Consider the following 18342-nt stretch of genomic DNA (forward strand, 5'->3'; position numbering starts at 1 on the left):
TATGCGATACCCTTCACAACTGCAGGTGACAAAGTGAGGAATGTCTTGGATATAACAGAGCCTCGAGAGCAACTTTCTGATGGTTAGATTAACAATCAGGAACAGCCAAGAGACAATGACAGAGCTATGCCCCATCAAGCACAAACGGCCACACAGAACCTGACTAAAACACACTTCCAGGGATAACAAGCTGGGCTTGGACATCCTTTCAATGTATAACTTCCTCGTGGTTATATAACAGACAGCTCCTGGGATTGGCCCACAGGGGTGGCACGGTGGCTACATTAACACTGTTGCCTCATGGTGCCAGGGACCTGGGTTCCATTTCAACCTTGGGTGATTGTCCCGTGTGGAGTTTGCATGGTGTCCCCGTATCTGCATGGATTTCCTCAGGATACTCTGGTTTCTTCCAACAGTCCAAAGATATTAAGAAGTTAGGATGATTGGCAATGCTAAATTGTCCTGTAGTGTTCAGGGATGTATGGGCTAGGGTGGATTAGCCATGGGAAATGTTGGATTACAGGGATAGGCCTGCCTCTGGAAGGGATGCTGTTTGGAAGATAGGTTCGGGCTGAATGGTCTCTTTCTGCACTGGAGAGATTCTCTGATGTGGACTTGGTTATTTCTGCAGTCCTTGAATTTTTCCGTCGCTGAATATCCAACTGACTGTGTGTGGTTTCTTCAAGGGACCCTACTTTAAAGTATCTGTACATTACAGATCCATCTCACCGTTCAGGAGAAAGCAGCAGGCAGTGATGAGGGGGCATGAACATCACAAGATACTGAGGTTGAGTGGATTTTAATTTTTCAGTCAGCAAATGGCCTCTATGTGTCTCTCAGTCCCTCATTCTGGTTACAGTTCTGATGAAAGGTGACCAGACTGGAAGCATTAAATCTGTTTTCTCCCCATAGATGCTACCAAACCTGGTGAGTTTCTTCAGCATTTTCTGTTTTTGTCTCATGATAAGGCAGCATGTTGGGAATAATTTGGAGACCTGCCTTCTTTTTAACCTTCAATATTACTATTCGATGTTACAGAATTCAAGTAGTCTGCTCAATTAAGTATCTGAAAAAAACCAGCATTTAACCAGAGAAAGGCAGGGGTTCGTGCATGGCTCACTGTGCCTGAGGAGAGAGTGGAGATATGAACTGCCCATTATCCATCTCCCAGCCTTGGGTGGCAGTGCACTCTCTCAAAAAGCTGAAAGATCATCCAAAGCATTGCCTCCAAAGATTCCATCCTCTCAGTCACAAGAGGCATGTAAGTGTGGATGATCTGTGCAGGGTGGGTCCTACCATCATCACTGCGCATTGCTCAAAGCCTCAGTGTTGTCCAAATTAAAGTCAACCTTGGCTGCAGTCAGCAAAGATCCATGAAGTCTGAGACTACCACTCGGATGAGGAAGGGGGAGCTGCTTGTGAACAATGAGCAATGCGGGACCATTCCAACCTTTTTCATCCTTGGGATGTCTGACCTCTCAAATGGGTATGAATTAACCAGATCCAATGACCACAAAGACACTACAGCAGACATTTTAAAAGTGTGAATGAGCATTTATTTACAACAGCACATAAGTACTTTCAAGGATGTGTCACCAGTAGCATCAATGTGCACTTAGTAAGATATTTCTTTCCTTGAAACACCGTGATGAATTCTCCTGAAGCTACAGAGGAAGGAAGCAATTCTCTCAGTCAGATATTTGATTTGTTGATGAATAGGAAGCTGGACAGATTTGGGGCAAGAGCAGATAATCTCACAATTGAAGACATGGTAAAGGACACACAGCTCTTTGTGGTGTCCAATGGCTTCAACACGAGTGAGCAGGCAGCATCGTGATAGAACATCGAAGTGGGGTAAGTCCACCAGGATATACTGGAAAGAGATAGTTTGAAAGAAGCTGAATTCAAACATGATTTGGAGATGCTGGTGTTGGACTAGGGTGTACAAAGTTAAAAATCACACAACACCAGGTTATAGTCCAACAGGTTTAATTGGAAGCACTAGCTTTCAGAGCGCTGCTCCTTCATCAGGTGGTTGTGGAGTACACAGTTGTAAGACACAGAATTTATAGCAAGAGTTTACAATGTGATGTAACTGAAATTATACATTGACAAATACCTTGCTTGTTTGTTCAGTCTCTCATCTGTTACAATGACCATGATAGTTTCACTTCTTTCATATGTAAATCACAAAATGTTTTTTAGAAGTTACATTCTCAGGTTAACTGTAACAATTGGTGTCAGCCCAGATAAGATGTTAAGATGTTGAAGGTGTTAGCCCCCGTGTTCCCTGTCTGTGCCATAATGTTTAGACTGATTCTAATCTAAAAAGTGAGTTAACAAAGTCTTACATGGATTCATGCAGTTTTTGATCAAAGTGCAATGTAACTCTGCAGGTACAAATTCACCCACAAATGTGTATGTGTGCATGTGGGTTTTTGTCTATGTGTGTGTGTGTGTGTTTCTGTCTGGGGTGGGGGGTTGTGAGTATGAGAGAGTGTATATGTGTGTGCGTGTGAGTGTAAAGTGGTCTAAGTCTGTGAGAGGATGCATGTATGAGCGTGGGAGTGTGTGTGTCTGTGTGCATGCCTGTGAATACACATGTGTGCGTATAGGAGTGCCTGTGTGTGTGCGTAGGAGTGTCAGTGTGTGTGCGTATAGAGCAATGGTGGTCACCTGTAGTGTGACATGAACCCAAGGTCCCAGTTGAGGCCCTCCCTATGGTTATGGAACTTAGCTATCAGCCTCTGCTCGGCCACTTTTCGCTGCTGCCTGTCCTGAAGTCAGTCTTGGAGGATGGTCACCGAAGGTCCGAGGTCGGATGTCCTGGACTGCTGAAGTGTTCCCCAACTGGGAGGGAACCCTCCTGTCTGTCGATTGTTGTGCGGTGCCCATTCATCCGTTGCCATAGCCTTTACTCGGTTTCCCCAATGTACCATGTCTCAGGGCATCCTTGCCTGCAACGTATGAGATAGACAACGTTGGCGGAGTCGCATGAGTACCTGCCACGTACATGGTGGGAGGTGTCCCCACATGTAATGGTGGTATCCATGTCCGCACTCTGACACATCTTGCAGCGCCTACCGTGACAGGGTTGTATGGTATTGTCCTGAAAGCTAGGCAGCTTGCTACGATAGCTAAGCTGATTGCAGAAGGGAGGGCCTCAACTGGGACCTTGGGTTAATGTCACACTACAGGTGACCACCATTGCACTATACAAACACACACACCCCCACACGTATCCTCTCACAGACTTAGACCACTTTACAATCGCACACACACATACACTCTCTCTCAAAGACACTCACAACACCCCATACGCACCCTCTCACAGACTTAGACACTTTACACTCACACACACATATATATGGTCTCTCTCACATTCACAACCCCCCACCCCAGACAGACAGACAGAAACACACACAGACACAGACAAAAACCCACATGCATACATACACATACACGTTTGTGGGGTGAATTTGTACTTGCAGAGTTACATTGCACTTTTTCAAAAACTGCATGAATCCATGTAAGACTCTGTTAACTCACTTGTTAGATTAGAATCAGTCTAAACATTATGGCACAGACAGAGAACACGAGGACTAACACCTTCAACATTGTAACATCTTATCTGGCTGACACCAACTGTTACAGTTAACCTGAGAATGTAATTTCTAAATAAAGTTTTGTGATTTACAAATAAAAGAAGTGAAACTATCATGGTCATTGTAACAGATGAGAGACTGAACAAACAAGCAAGGTATTTTTCAATGAATAATTTCAGTTACGTCACACTGTAAATTTTTGCTAATAATTCTTTCTTACAATTGTGTACTCCACAACCACCTGATGAAGGAGCAGCACTCCAAAAGCTAGTGCTTCCAATTAAACCTGTTGGACTATAACCTGGTGTTCTGTGATTTTGAATTGAATTCAAACATGATTCACTACAGAAAGAGAGAGAATGAAAGACAGCCATCAGCAGTTAACTTGAAAAGAATTGATGTCCACACAACATTGGAATCTGAAACAGTGTGGTCCACAAGAAATTTAGATCACAGTGAGCAGAAAACAAATTGTCAGTTTAATACACAGGTTTTTTAAAATGTTCATTTATGGTGATAGGTGTCACTGGCTGGCCAGCATGTATTGCCTGTTCCTAGATGCCTTTGAGAAGGTGGAGATGAACCACCGAAGTCCACCTGCTGGGTTTTGGCCCACAATGCCCTCAGGGAGGGAATTCCAAGATTTTGACCCAGTGACACGGAAAGAATGACAATATATTTCCAAGTCAAGATGGTGAGTGGGGAACTTGAAGATGGTGGTATTCCCACATGTCTGCTGCCCTTGCCCTTCTATATGATAATGGTTGAGAGGTTGGAAGGTGCTGTCTGAGGATCTTTGGTGAATTCTGCAGTGTATCTTGTATATAGTACGCACTACTGCTCCTGAGCCTTGGTGGTGGAGGGAGTAGATGCTTCTGGGTATAGTGCCATACCACAGGAATAGATTGAGGACCCGAGGTTGAGTTAGAGCCAAATGAACAAAACTGAGAAGCAGAAGCAGTCAGCTGGACAGAACCCAAACAGATTTAACCAGAAAACTAAAAATGTAGAGCAGACAGACTAAAAAAAGTGAAACCGTATTTGGGACTCCCACTGAAACAACAATGGGAAGTACATTAGAATAGTGGTTGATTTTAGGACAATTGTTTACCCACTGAAAATAAACTTTTACTCTAAAATTTCACATTTAGGGGGTCGCTAGAAGCTGTACCCCATACGAAGCGTCTCTTGAATCAGGCCTTTTCCTGTATCTTTCCCCTCTGTGTTGTTCCAAGTACGGACCCCAATCAGGGGCTGATGCACAAGCTGCAGATATCTTCTGTGAAGGAAAAAGCAAAATGTTACATTCCTACCTGATTTTAACCAGGTGCGTAACCTCTAACTAGGGGAATTGGAAACAAAATCCTGCTTCTAATGAATTAATCCTGATTTTAATGCAATGAGGAAATCACATTTGGAAGCCCAAGTGGCCCCATTGTTTCAGTGCTGGGCTTTGTCATGATGGTTTAATTCATCCCTGCTCCAGGATTCCTGCCCAGTCCCACAGTCCTAGTGACAGCTCCTGACTGTTCATAAAATGCTCTGTATTTAAAAAGGACCTGAGCAGCAGTTGGAATGGCTGTGTCCTAGTTTCCTTGGGAAAGCAGAAGAACGATGACACAAAGGTATGAGAAGGCTGCCTTCAAACCCCTGCCCCAACCCTCAATCCCACCCCATTCTGACTCATTTCCCAACACTCAAGGTGATGGGGGCTAGAAGGGAGGGATTGCTCCCCATGGAGAGAGCAAGGAGCCAGCTGCCTTGTTGTGGCTGGAGTTTGCAGGAGCAGTGAGCAACAGTAGGACACTCCTGAGAACATGGAGACAGTCCCCAGGTGGTTTAATCTCCTAGAAAGGACAGGAAAAGTAAATCACAAAGCACTTACAGGTGATAGTCCCAACTTTCTATCTACCCCAGTGTTCCCCCGCACAGCACTATCAGAACAAATTCCTCTGCACCTCCACTCATCCATCCCTCTTCCAGCCTCATCTGAACATTGTTACAATGGGTAGGGAAAGTTCATCAAATATTTAAAATGTACTTTGTAATACAATATCTCAACAAACCAGTTGGGAAACAGCTTGCATTGAATCTAAGACTTTGTGATCAGAAGAATTTAACTGTAACATTGTGGGACAGGAGCTTTAATGGAGGAATGACTGCAGTATTTTGAATTTCTCTATTTCATATTGTCAGCATTTTACTGGAGGATGGGAGTCTTAAATCCAAACAAATGGAAGACAGTAGTAGATCAAAGGAGCCGTACAAATTGATGTGTTGCTAAGAAGGCTGGTAGGCCGAAGGACACAGAGGATGATAAGTCAGACAATTGGGAGTCAGAGGTTGGTTAGGAAATATAAAAAAAACAGAAGTAACCAGCAAGACATATGAAAATGACTGAAGTATTTCTCTAGATATGACAAACAGGAAATAATTATTGGAATTTAACATAGTGAAATATAGATAGAGTCAAGAATCTCATTTCCTTCCTGATGAAGGGCTTTTGTCCAAAACGTTGATTTTCCTGCTCCTTGGATGCTTGCCTGACCTTTCCAGCACCACTCTAATCTTGACTCTGATCTCTAGCATTTGTAGTACTCACTTTCGCATTATAGAAAGAGACAAATGTTACAATGGGCCATGAGGAAACAGCAAAGAGCTTAAGCAAATATTTTGCATAGTTTAACACAATAGAAAATATAAGAAATGTTTCCAGACATGAGGAGGAACTAAGGGCTGAACTTTGCCACAAGTATGTATATCTCAATGCTGGGCTAAACTCAGAAACAGAAAAAGGAGGCAGCTATCCTGCTACTGGTGCTTGCCTTGGTGAGATGTACAGCCATACAATAGCATGCTTGACTTTGGTGGATACAGTGTAACAGTATGAGAAAAAAGACCATAGGCATGTCTCCCCAGTAGTGAAAAACAATTGTTTCCATACAGCTTAAGGATAGCTACACCACAAACATGGCATTAGGATCTCCATGAACAATCAGAATAGGTACAGATTTGATTGAGCCTGTGCTATTGGCTTCATTCTGTGCCATGTTCCGGTTGCCTAATCAATTGAGCTAACTGATGCATTCCTCCAACCCTAGAAATAAATAACTCATTTAAATTCGCAGGCAGTATGAAGGTCTTGTGTTACCTGAACGAAAGCAACAACGTGGGTTTGTCGCACCTTGTTTGTTTCTGGATTAGTGGTGCTGGAAGAGCACAGCAGTTCAGGCAGCATTGGATGCTACCTGAACTGCTGTGCTCTTCCAGCACCACTAATCCAGAATCTGGTTTCCAGCATCTGCAGTCATTGTTTTAACACCTTGTTTGTTTTCAGCCCATTACAATATTATCCCGCCCAATTTGCAAATATTGACAATATTGAAATAATGGAATGAATATAGACTCAGCACACAAAAGCATAACAGATTACCCAGCATAAATAGCTGTTTATTTATTTTCTCAAACTTTCTGCTAACTTGCTGAAGGAGCAGTGTCAATTGGGAGACTAATCCATAAGAACAGAAGAACCAGGAATGGGTAATTCAGCTCCTCAAGCCTGCTCCATCATTTAATATGATCATGGCTGATCTCATCTCTGTCTCAACTCCACTTTCCTGCCCACTCTCCATCAACTTTAACCCATTGCTGATTAAAAATCTGTCTATCGCCACCTTACATTTACTCAATATCTCAGCATCCACGACGTACTGAATTCCACAGGTCTATGACCCTTTAACAAAAGTAATTTCTCCTCATCTCTGTTGTAAATTGCCTACCTCTTATCCTGAAACTATGACCCCTCATTAGATTGTCCCACATGAGGAAATATCTCTGTATCCTCACTGAAATTTATCAACATGTTTCCTTACCTGCCTCAATGTGGAGCCCTCAGCTTGGACAACTCTCACTACGGCCACAATGGGGATCCACATAATACAGACGATGGTCATACACCAGCCCACTGCTATTGCCCAATCAGGGTATTCAACAGGTCCATATGTTGGTGAGGCAAACGTTGTCAAGGACCAGAACAAGAGAACCTGTTTAAAATGATTGCACAGAACAAAATCATAAGCTCAATGAGATTGATTCTCTCACCTTGATTGTTGAACAATACTGAAAATAAAACATTATTAAATTACATAAGAACATACAACTCAAAAATGGGCCATTCAGCCTAACAGATCGAAGCCCAGCAAAGTGTTTAAGTTCCAAGCGATCTCCCACTGCTTTCCATCTAACTATCTGTATAAGCTTTCATCCTTTCTCGCTCATGTAACAATCTGGCTTCCCTTTAAATATTTGCTATTTGCCTGAACTGCTTCTTGTGTTAGCACATTCCACATTCTACTTGTTCCTTGAAAACTCTCCTGATTTTTTTCCTTGCTTTATAAATGACTAACATTTAGCTGTGCCCCCCGTGTGTACACACATCCTAAGTTGTCTAAGATTGTAGAAAATGCAATTGATCTCCAAGATATCACACCCTTTAGAAATGCAGCATTTTGCTTATAGACTCCCCTTCGCCACTTGGACTACCTCTTACTACACAATGCCCTGGTTAACAATTTGGCTATTCAGCAAACAAACAGTCTTTATCCCATCATCACAGGCAGCAAGCATTCCTATCTGTGGAAGCTCCTTGACTACCTCCTGTAACTTCCCTCTATCATACGTAGTAACACATTTCACTCCCTGGTTTTCTGAGTTGTGACTGACTCTGGAGAAAACTAACTATTCCTCCTAACTCCTCACACAGAGGAGTGTCCATACTACTGAGGTGGAGAGCCACAGTACAGACATGTTACTAAGATATGGAAATCTAGGAAGTCTTGTTGTCTACGAATTTCAATCAATCCTAGTTCTAAAACTCTGCCAATGCTTAAGTTTCTAATTGACATTTATTTGATATTTCAATCAATTTGTCAATTTATTTAGTAATAATGTAACATCTCCTTACTGCCATCAAACACGGAGTGATAAAAAACCAACAAACTCTCCACCACAGCCAGAAGAGCCAGGTCCTTTCCCCAATCATCATCTCAATGTCCTTGATGAATCGGTTTGTCCCTGTGAACAAGGAAGCAGAGAGACACCATCACTCGCTCTGTCCTGTCTTCAGGGTGGCTTGTTTACTGTTGAAGTTCATCTTGTACAGGGTGTCACTGATGAACAGGTTAAACCAGAGAAGAGATTGCTCAGGATGTCAAACCAGGGGAGTAACTTGTTCCCCGTCACCAACCCAATTACTGTGAAAATACAATGTTTGTATACACCCTGAAGAGGTCTGTCTAAGAAAGGCTCATGGTTCTGATCTGTACTGAGATGGACTGACACAGTTATCAGAATGGGTGAGCCCTAAAGGGAGTCCTGCGCAGAGATGAAGGAAGGAAAATGGATTTAAGTAGATCACAGGAAACATCACAAATACAAAAGCTGTTCTGTTCTCCCACCTACCTTGATGACTGGGAGCTGCTGAATGAGTTCTATAGTAAACAATAGTTTAACTTGCGATGAACATGTTTGAACAGTTTCCCTATTAGGCACAGACAAAACTGACCTGAACAACAACCAGCTGTAACATAGCAATACGAAATATTGAAGTGTGGTAGGTGCAGGAAGCTCTGGAACTACTAAAGGACAGATCTTTGATAATTGAAGAGGGTGCACTTTTAATCCCATTGTTTTCCCATATGAAGAACTATTTAAATCATATCATTCAATTCATTTGTCTTGTAATTTCTGAAGTATCATGAAGACCTGTGTGTCGGCAATTTTATCTGAATTATTTTGTCTTATTTTAGTTCTTTCCCAACTTACCATACAGCCAGCTTACACCCATGACTTCCAGCAGTGTTACTATAATGGGGACCCATCCAGTATAGAAATGATCAATTAAATGTATCCAGTAAATTCCAGCCTGAAATTACAATAAGACATGAGCTCTTCAGAAAACACAGCAGGTCTCATACACAAAATAGGTGATTCTTGTGATATAAAAGTTGTGTGCTTCTATTCAGGTACAATCTGAACTTGACTAGGATCTCAGGCCAAGTATTTAGTAACAGGAAATGTGGCAGAGTCACTCAGTCCCACAGTATCATTGCACATTATCACACAGAGGGTAAAATAACTGCTATCAAAATTACAGTCTTTCTTTATTTCTAAATAATTTGAAGTTTTTGACTTCCTAGTTATATCTAGCAATACATGAAAACTCAGAACAAATTATAAGAGCAACTTACCTGTGTTACACTCACAAGGCCAAACAAATAAAACATCATACAAATGCCAATTGTCAGACAAAAGCGCTTCGATCGTAGGTATTTGGGAAACCTGTCCAGCAGAACGGTTATGACTTTTTCTGGGAAAATGAAAATGGTTATATGCTATCAGTAGTTAATTAATAACTTACACAGTCTCACAGAAAACCAACCTGGAGGTACCATAGCTCAGAAAATCACAGGGGCACATGGAGTCACATTCCATTTTACCATGAGTCTGCTCTATCAATTATTGGAGAGCATTCAAACCTGAATATTAACCATTTGTGGTTAAACATGTTTGCAACAAGAACAGAGATTTGACAACGTAGGATCTGAATTCAATGAGAAACAATAGAAACATGGACAAATATGACCTGACTGGGGAAGTGAACATAAATTTATAATGGGCAAGTTATGTCTAACAAAATTGATTTGAATGTTTTCCAAGAATTACCATGATAGATTAGAGAGTATAGATGGACTTCCAGAGACATTTAATTGGATATGGTCAAGATTCCACCCAGAGAAATGTAAATATATGCTATATTTTGATTACAAACATCAAAAATTGATTAGCAAGAATAATAGATAATTACTGCAGCTGGTTTGATGTGACTATATGTTTTCAACAAATATCTCCACTGCGTTATGAATTTTTCACCAATTACTTAAATGAAGAAATGCAAAGCGATGTATTAAAGCTTGCTGACAACATTAAGTTATGATGTGGAGATCTCAGTGTTGGACTAGGGTGGACAAAGTTAAAAATCACACACCAGATTATTAGTCCAAGAGATTTATTTGCAAGTATTAACTTTCGGAGAGCTGTTCCTTCATTAGGTAGCTGTAAAGCATGATCCTGCCCACACTACTGATGAAGGACCAGTGCTCCGAAAGCTAATACAGTACTTCCAAATAAACCTTCCAAATAACCTGGTGTTGTGTGATTTTTAACATTAAGTTAGGTAGCACAGTAAGTTGCGCAGAAAGTTGAAGAGAGACATTATTAGAATAAGTGAGTGAGATAAAGAGGTAGGTTGAGCTCAATTTGTCAAATGTCAATCATCCCCCTTGGACTGAAGATGTATTTATTCCAATAATCTTTAAATGGCAAGGAAAGTAAGAAGAGTGGACAAGAAGCAAGATTCAAGGGTGCAAACACAAAGCTCGAAAACATAATGATCAGGAACAAAAAGTAATCTCAAAGTTTAATCAAATCTTATTTTTTTATCTCAATGGGTTGAAATAGAAAGCAGTAGATGTTGTGCTACAGTTTGTCCACAGTTGGAGGTTTGGGTTCAGTTCTGAAAACTGCTCCTCTGGAAGGATTATATTAAACTTGAAGTCTAGAGGAAGTTCACCAGAATTATACTGGGAAAAAAATGAATTTTATTAGAAAATTTCAAAACTGAGATTGGTAGACTTATATTAGACAAGGATATTATTACTGTGCTCCTGTATAAGAGTAGTGCAGTGAGGACAGCTGGGAGAGGATTAAAGAGAGAGCAATGTGGGATTGAGACTGAGTATGACTGGGAGAAATCCTGAGAGAGAGCAGTGAGGAGGTTTCTTATCATGGATGGACATCTGAGATCTGTTACATGCTATTCCTGCCCTATGTAGGATCTTTAGGACACTACATTTTGTCTTGGGGTGTAGAGTGTAGAATGTCTCCTGCTGCTCCATTTCAAGCCTAGGATTTCTGGGTCTGTGTGAAAACTGGAGTCACTGTGGATGGTCAGGCAGGATGAGAGGTTTCTGGGTCATACTTTGCAGAAGATAATCATCCCACAGGCAGTGAGGGGTCAGTATAAAAATCTGATACATCTGGAACAGCAAGAAGAGACAGAAAAGGACAGAAAAGTCTTTGAGGATGTACCACTCCAAAGCAAATGTTCCTTTAGAGACTGCTGGTAGAGTGAGGAACTTTGCATGCTTCACTGAGAGTCTAGACTCCCACATAAGGACTAATCTAAATTGTTGACACATTTGGGAAGATGTATGTCCATTATATGATGTTATAACAAACATTTTTACTTGTGATCTCTGTTGCCAATGGCTATTTGTACAAGGTAAAGATAAGACAAATTTCAAAAGTTTTTGGTATGTTAGTAGTCTGGTTGATTGTTTTTTCTCATATTGTAGCATGGCATTTTATGAAAAATATGAATGCACATTTGTACTCAGCTCCACACATGCAATTGTTTCTGTGGAATTCATTGTTTCTGTTCAGAATGTGAAGTGAATGTGTGGGCATGGAAATGCAATGAATAAGCAAAGAGTATACAAGGGTCCATGGTGTATGGGTGTTGCTGATGTTTCGATATGTAGTGCTTGCAGGGCCACTAGAATTGAGTGGGTGGCTTGATTTGGCATGGATAATATGAAGGGACATGGTGGGATTAATTTCAAATAGATTACTGGGGCATTGGTTCAAGCATGAGTTGAGATTGAATTGCCATGTTGCAATTGAAAAGGCAAGAAGTGAGGCCATAGGGCCTGAAATACAATCAAAGGGACATATCCTAAAGACCCAAAGCTAATCTTTTAAAGGGTCTACCTCAACACTGGGCAGAACACACGGCCACCTCCAATCTATATCTGGGCACAACAGACCTGAATTCACCTCACACCAATCCATCCCAGGAGTGAAAACAATGTAATTCTTGGCAGTTCCTACTGAGGTGAGCGTGGCATGATCGGACATTTTCTGAAAAGAACTGTGTATCATGTTAAAAAAACTAACTATGCCATTATAGGGTCCAAAAGGAAATTGAGTAAAGATGGGAAAAGGAAAAATAAGAAAGATACATGAAAAGCACAAGAAAATTCAGTTTGGATAGCTAAAAGCTGTTTTTATGAAGGAATAGAGGAACAGTTAACTGTAGTGGGCTTAGTGACTTCTGACAATTTTTATGAACTTTATTGTTTTGGTAAATATATTGAAAAAAATGTTTGCAATAAAATTTCAGGTTTACAAAAAACAAATTATTCTATGAGTTTTTCTAAATGTTGGAGCGATTTCATCTGAATTTTAATGTAGCTGTTCGCTCATTTAAAACAGCCCCATTCTTCATTAAGATGTTGAGCAGAGAATTGATACACAAGGACATCGAACATTCATCAAGAGTAGTTTATCAACTTCTTTTGTAATTCAAACCCACAAAGAGAATGATTTAAAAATGCCATTCTTACCTAAAGCTGCAAACATAGTGTCGATTGCCAAAGTGACCAGCATGAGGAAAAATAAAATGGACCATAAAGGTGCCCACGGCAACTGTACAGCAATCTCCGGATACGCCATGAAAGCCAAACCAAAACCTAAATGGTGGATATATGTGATATGGTAAAATTATTTGTCCTGTAAAGAGAGGATAAATGTCCCTCTACTTCAACCAACAATATACCAGGAGATCATTCTCAAAAGAGTGACCATTGTGACATTTTTCCCTTTATTAATTCATCTTGGGACACCGTTGAGTAATACCATCAATTCAGTGCCAGATTTGAGCTGTAGACACAGTTCCAAAATGTTAGCTTCAAAGTGTGCATGTTTCAGGCCAAGGAGTGGCAGAAGCAGTTTAGTTTAAGGAAATGTGAGGCGCTGCATTTTGGAAAGGCAAATCAGGGCAGGATTTATACACCTAATGGTAAGATCCTGGGGCGTATGGCTGAACAAACAAACTTTGGAGTGCAAGTTTATAGTTCCTTGAAAGTAGATTCACAGGCAGATAGGATAGTGAAGAAGGCATTTGGTATGCTTGCCTTTATTGAGTGTAAGAGTTGGGAGGTCATTGGTTAGGCCATTTTTGGAATACTGTGTTCAATTTTGCTCTCTCTGCTATAGAAATGATCTTGTGAAACTTGAAAAATGTTCAGAAAAGATTTACAAGGATGTTGCCAGGGTTGGAGGGTTTGAGTTGGGGGTGGGGAGAAGGGGAGGGAGGGAGGTGGGAGGCTGAATAGGCTGGGGCTATTTTCCCTGGAGCATCAGAAGCTGGTAGAGATGTATAAAATCATGAGGGGCATGAATAGGTTGAATAGCCAATGTCTTTTCCCCCAAGTTGGAGGAGTTCAAAACTAGAGGGTATTGGTTTTAGGTGAGAAGGGAAAGATTTCAAAGGGACCCACGGGGTTTTCCCACAGAATGTGATGTATGTACTGACTGAGCTGCTCGAGGAAGTAGTGGAGGCTGGTACAATTACAACATTTAAAAAGCATTTAGATGGTTATATGAATAGGAAAGGTTTAGAGGGATGTGGGCCAAATGCTGGCAAATGGGCAAATAGATGAATTTAGGAAATCTGGTTGACATGGATGAATTGGACCAAAGTGTCTATTTCAAAGCTGCACAGCTCTATGATTCTGTATGACTTTACAGTGATCAAATAATTGAGACTAACTATGGACTCGACAATTTTTTTGCGAGCAAGATTAAAATCTTGGACTCAATTTTAAATGCAGCTGAAGCATAATCAGGTCACCCATTTCTGTTCATTGTGTAGCAGTCAGCTCAGTTATGTGGTGCTGTGTTACTCTCGATCACATCGGGCAGTCAGCATTATCTACCCTGTCCATCAACTGTTACCTTGCTTGGAAGTGTTTAATTCTGCTTAGAGACAGACCCGCTCCTCAATGGTCAGGTTTATTATTACTGCACAAAGTGATGTTTGAAAAGGCCATCCCCTTTGCATTAATTCCCAGTAATAGTTTAACATTCCATAGAAAGTACAGGAGTTTAGAGAATGCACGAATGTCTTGATGCATAGGAGACAAAATGTCCTGCCCACGTCAGTGACTGAAATACACTGAGAAAGCAGTTGGAGAATCAGTACTTGGATTAATTCCCAGATTATGGCTCCAAAAATATGGATGTTGTGCAGGAAGATCTGACACAAATGTCCCAAGTGAGTTTACCTCCAAATAACATCTTTAAAAAATGTTGACTCATCAATTCCTCAAATCCCCACCCTTGTCAACCAGTTACACTTAACCCCGATCAAGACTCAATGATAAAATCCATATATTTTACTCTTTCAGTCTCATCTTGTTGGAAATCTTGTAGCTGACCAACTAATTTGCAGTTATTCAGACTGCTGAATAAAATGCCTCACAAGAAAACTCCTGAAGCTCTTTCTTAAAGCATAGCCAATTCCCCAAGTTAAAGAAAGGTTGGTCCAACACAACTTATTTTCCTTTCAAATTTTATGACTATCCTACAAGTACCCCAGAGATTACAACAGCTCATTCCATTATTACAGCCCATGCTTTGACTTTTTGTCGCTTCAGGGATTGAAATACTCACCCAGTAACTCCCTAATATGCAAACCCACTCCTGATACATTTTCATCCCTAGCCCTCCATGTGGTGGTTTTCTTTAATCATCGCCATCCAGTAAGTGACCATTACTCAGTTGAGGCACCTTCTAAAATACTTGATTGTGACCAAAGCTATCAAGTTACCGGTGTGTTGTTGTCAACCTTTGAAAACTCATGGTAATTTCACACAACCTCCATGTAAATCAACACCACAGTCATCAGGAACAGAGGAAAGTGGGAATGATATTTAAGAACTTCTGCGCATTAGTCCCCATTTAAATGAATAAATGTGTTACCAATGTCTTGAATGGTTACAACACACAATAAAGCCACACAGTCCATATCTGTGCTGGCTTTCTGGAAGAGCAGTCCATCTTGGCCACACTTCCTTGCCATTTACCCATAGGCATGGAAATTATTGGTCTTCTTGTAATGAGGTAATTCTCTTTTAAAAGCCGTGGTTGAATCTTTCTCCATTCTTCTCTTAAGCAGTACCTTCCAGATTCTAAACACTCACTGCGTAGATACCTTTTCCTTATGCCACCACTGCTTCTTTTGCCAATTGCTGTGTATCGATGTCCTCTGTTCTTCATCAATAAGAACACTTTCTCACTATCCATTCTGTCCAAACTTCTCATGATTTGGAATATACTGATTAAGTATTCTGTTAATCTTCTCTTCCCCAAGGAGAGCAGGCTGGGTTTCTGCAATCGATCTAATTTACTCAAGTTCCTTCCCCCTAGAATCAATTCCTGTGAATTTTATCACTATGCTCTCTAATGCCTTCACATCTTCTGATAATGCTTCATAAAGTCTTTCCAAATGCCCAGTTGTGATCATAGCAGTTTTCCATTCAGAAAGCCCAGAGCCTATTTACTTTTTGCAACCACTATCTTAACCTGCCCTTCTAGCTTCAAAATTATGCATATTTAACATTCAGGTCCCTCTGGTTTTGAGACGGTCGTTGCCTGGCACTTGTTTGGTGTAAATGCTGGTTAAACATATCAGGCCAAGCCTGAATAGAATCAGGGTCACACTGCATATGAATTGAGACTGAGGAGTCACAAATGGAGATCAAATTCTGTGATCAACAGTAGATGCTCCACTCTTGACCTTAGATGGAGGGAAGGTCATGGATGAAGCATCTGTGAAGATAGCTCGTGTTACGAATTTCTGCAGCTAGGACACAGGCTAGTTCCAAGACTGCCACAACCTTACATGCAAGGCCATCATGGAAGCTAGCATTAAGGAAACACGTAAAGACTAATAGGTTGGAGAAGTGAGCAACCTTTTATTTTCCTGCTGTGTAAAATGTTTCGTCTGTAATAAAGTTGGTGAGATACCATGACTATATGCTGGGCCATGTACTGTATAGTATAAAAGTGGAACAATTTCCCTTGAAACTTTATAATGCACCTGTGAAACTTGTAACTCCTATCACCATATTGGGAACCTAGAGAGCCAGAGCTCTCACACTGAACTTAGGAACAAATTGCACAAATTGCTTGTAGTGATGTAATTTGAATATCATATCATACTAACATTTATCAATGTTGTTTCAAAACATTTATGCCTGAAGCATTCAATGGCTATTATTGTTTTACTAACAAATCCTCATTGCAACCTTGACCAAAAGAACTCAGTTAACCTGAGACCTGCACAATACCCACCTACAAACCACTCTAGCGCACAACTCAAAACTAAATTATATCCCCTCAAACAGAAGTTCACTTAACTAACTTAAAATGTTCTTATAAGACGTCACAATATTTAATGGAACTTAAAACCTCTTCAGGACCAATCTCCTCTAATTTGTGAAAGTCAGTTTAGTTTATTCTGCAGTTATAACTATCGGATCCAGACTTTGCCAACAGAAGAGAGAGGTTGTGGTTAGGTGAAATAGGAACATGTGAAAAAGGTGCAGGAGTCATCCATTCCGCCTCGTGACCCATCATTGCCATTCAAGATGATCGTGCCTGACCTGCCTGTTACCACAATCCACATTCCTGCACAACCCTGATAACCCTTTCATTCATTACTTAACAAGAATCTATTGAACTTGACCTTAGAAAGTATGCAAAGACATTGTTTCTACCATGTATTCATGAAGAGAGTTCCAAAGACTCTCAATCCTCTGTGAGAACGACAAAAATACCCACATATTTTAAATGGGCACACCTTATTTCTGAGACAAAGTTCTAATTTCTTCCATGAAGACCCATCGGGATCGTAAATGGTCAGTCCAGCAGATAAAAGCCGAGCCTGTCCAATTGGTTTCATACACATTCCTGGTATTAGACTGATAAGATTACTCTACACTGCTTCCAATACATTTACCTCCTCCTTAAATAAGTTGCCTGTACACAGGCAGTCTCACTAATGCCCTGCATAACTGAACTAGAACCTCCCTCCTTTTGTATTCAATACCCCCCACAATAAACTATAATATTTTATTAGCTTTGCCAGCTACATGCTAAGTCTACATATTAGTTATCTTTGTGATTCATGCAGTAAGGTACCCCTGCATTTTAGAGCTCAGAACTCCTTCACCAATTGGATGAGATTCTTCCTGCCAAAATGGACAATCTTCTATGTTCCGACATTTGTCACATCTTTGTCAACTTACTGATCCCATCTTTATCTTTTTGTAGCCTCCTTAAGTTTCCTTCTCAACTCGTTTTCCTACCTATTGTGACAATACAATGGAATGAAGAGGTGTACGTTGTCCTTTTTTATAAAATGAAGAAAGGTTGAGACAGCGATACCTAACAGTTTGCTCAAAGCTAATAAAATGAACAGCTTGTGAGGTTGTGGGTGCTTTTTCTTTTAAGTAGAAACAATAGAAGCTGCCTGAATGGATAGGGTCAAGTTCCCACAGAACCAGGATTTTTAGTTTTAGTTTCTCAGGGGCAGTTGCTGGGCTCTTGAACCTGGATATGGAAGCTGTTTTGTCTCTTGCTGTTAAAGATAAAATCTGGTGGGGTGGGGGGTGTTCTCTTCCTGCTGCTAGAATTGCATTAAAGTCCATTTATTTACTGAATTTACCATTGCCAAGGGTCTCTTTATGGGATCTTACTACATGGGAACAGTCTCTGTTTAGTAATAAAATAATCTATTATTCTGTTAAGTTTCTAACAGAGTTACCCGAAT

At 40.6% G+C, this 18342-nt stretch overlaps 1 protein-coding gene across 1 annotated transcript in view; it reads right to left on the minus strand.

The window, feature by feature from the left end:
- Nucleotides 1–3917: 3917 nt before the first annotated feature.
- LOC140495738 (sodium- and chloride-dependent neutral and basic amino acid transporter B(0+)-like) overlaps nt 3918–18342 on the minus strand; it is a 68388-nt gene continuing 53963 nt past the window's right edge. The window contains exons 9-14 of the mRNA XM_072594789.1: nt 13070–13195; nt 9854–9972; nt 9429–9528; nt 8569–8678; nt 7478–7648; nt 3918–4884 (exon numbers count right to left, since the gene is read on the minus strand). Coding sequence (XP_072450890.1) covers nt 4753–4884; nt 7478–7648; nt 8569–8678; nt 9429–9528; nt 9854–9972; nt 13070–13195 — 758 coding nt within the window. The 3' untranslated portion in view covers nt 3918–4752. The remainder of the gene's footprint in view (nt 4885–7477; nt 7649–8568; nt 8679–9428; nt 9529–9853; nt 9973–13069; nt 13196–18342) is intronic.

This window comes from Chiloscyllium punctatum, chromosome 25, assembly GCF_047496795.1.
Source record: "Chiloscyllium punctatum isolate Juve2018m chromosome 25, sChiPun1.3, whole genome shotgun sequence".
NCBI lineage: Eukaryota > Metazoa > Chordata > Chondrichthyes > Orectolobiformes > Hemiscylliidae > Chiloscyllium > Chiloscyllium punctatum.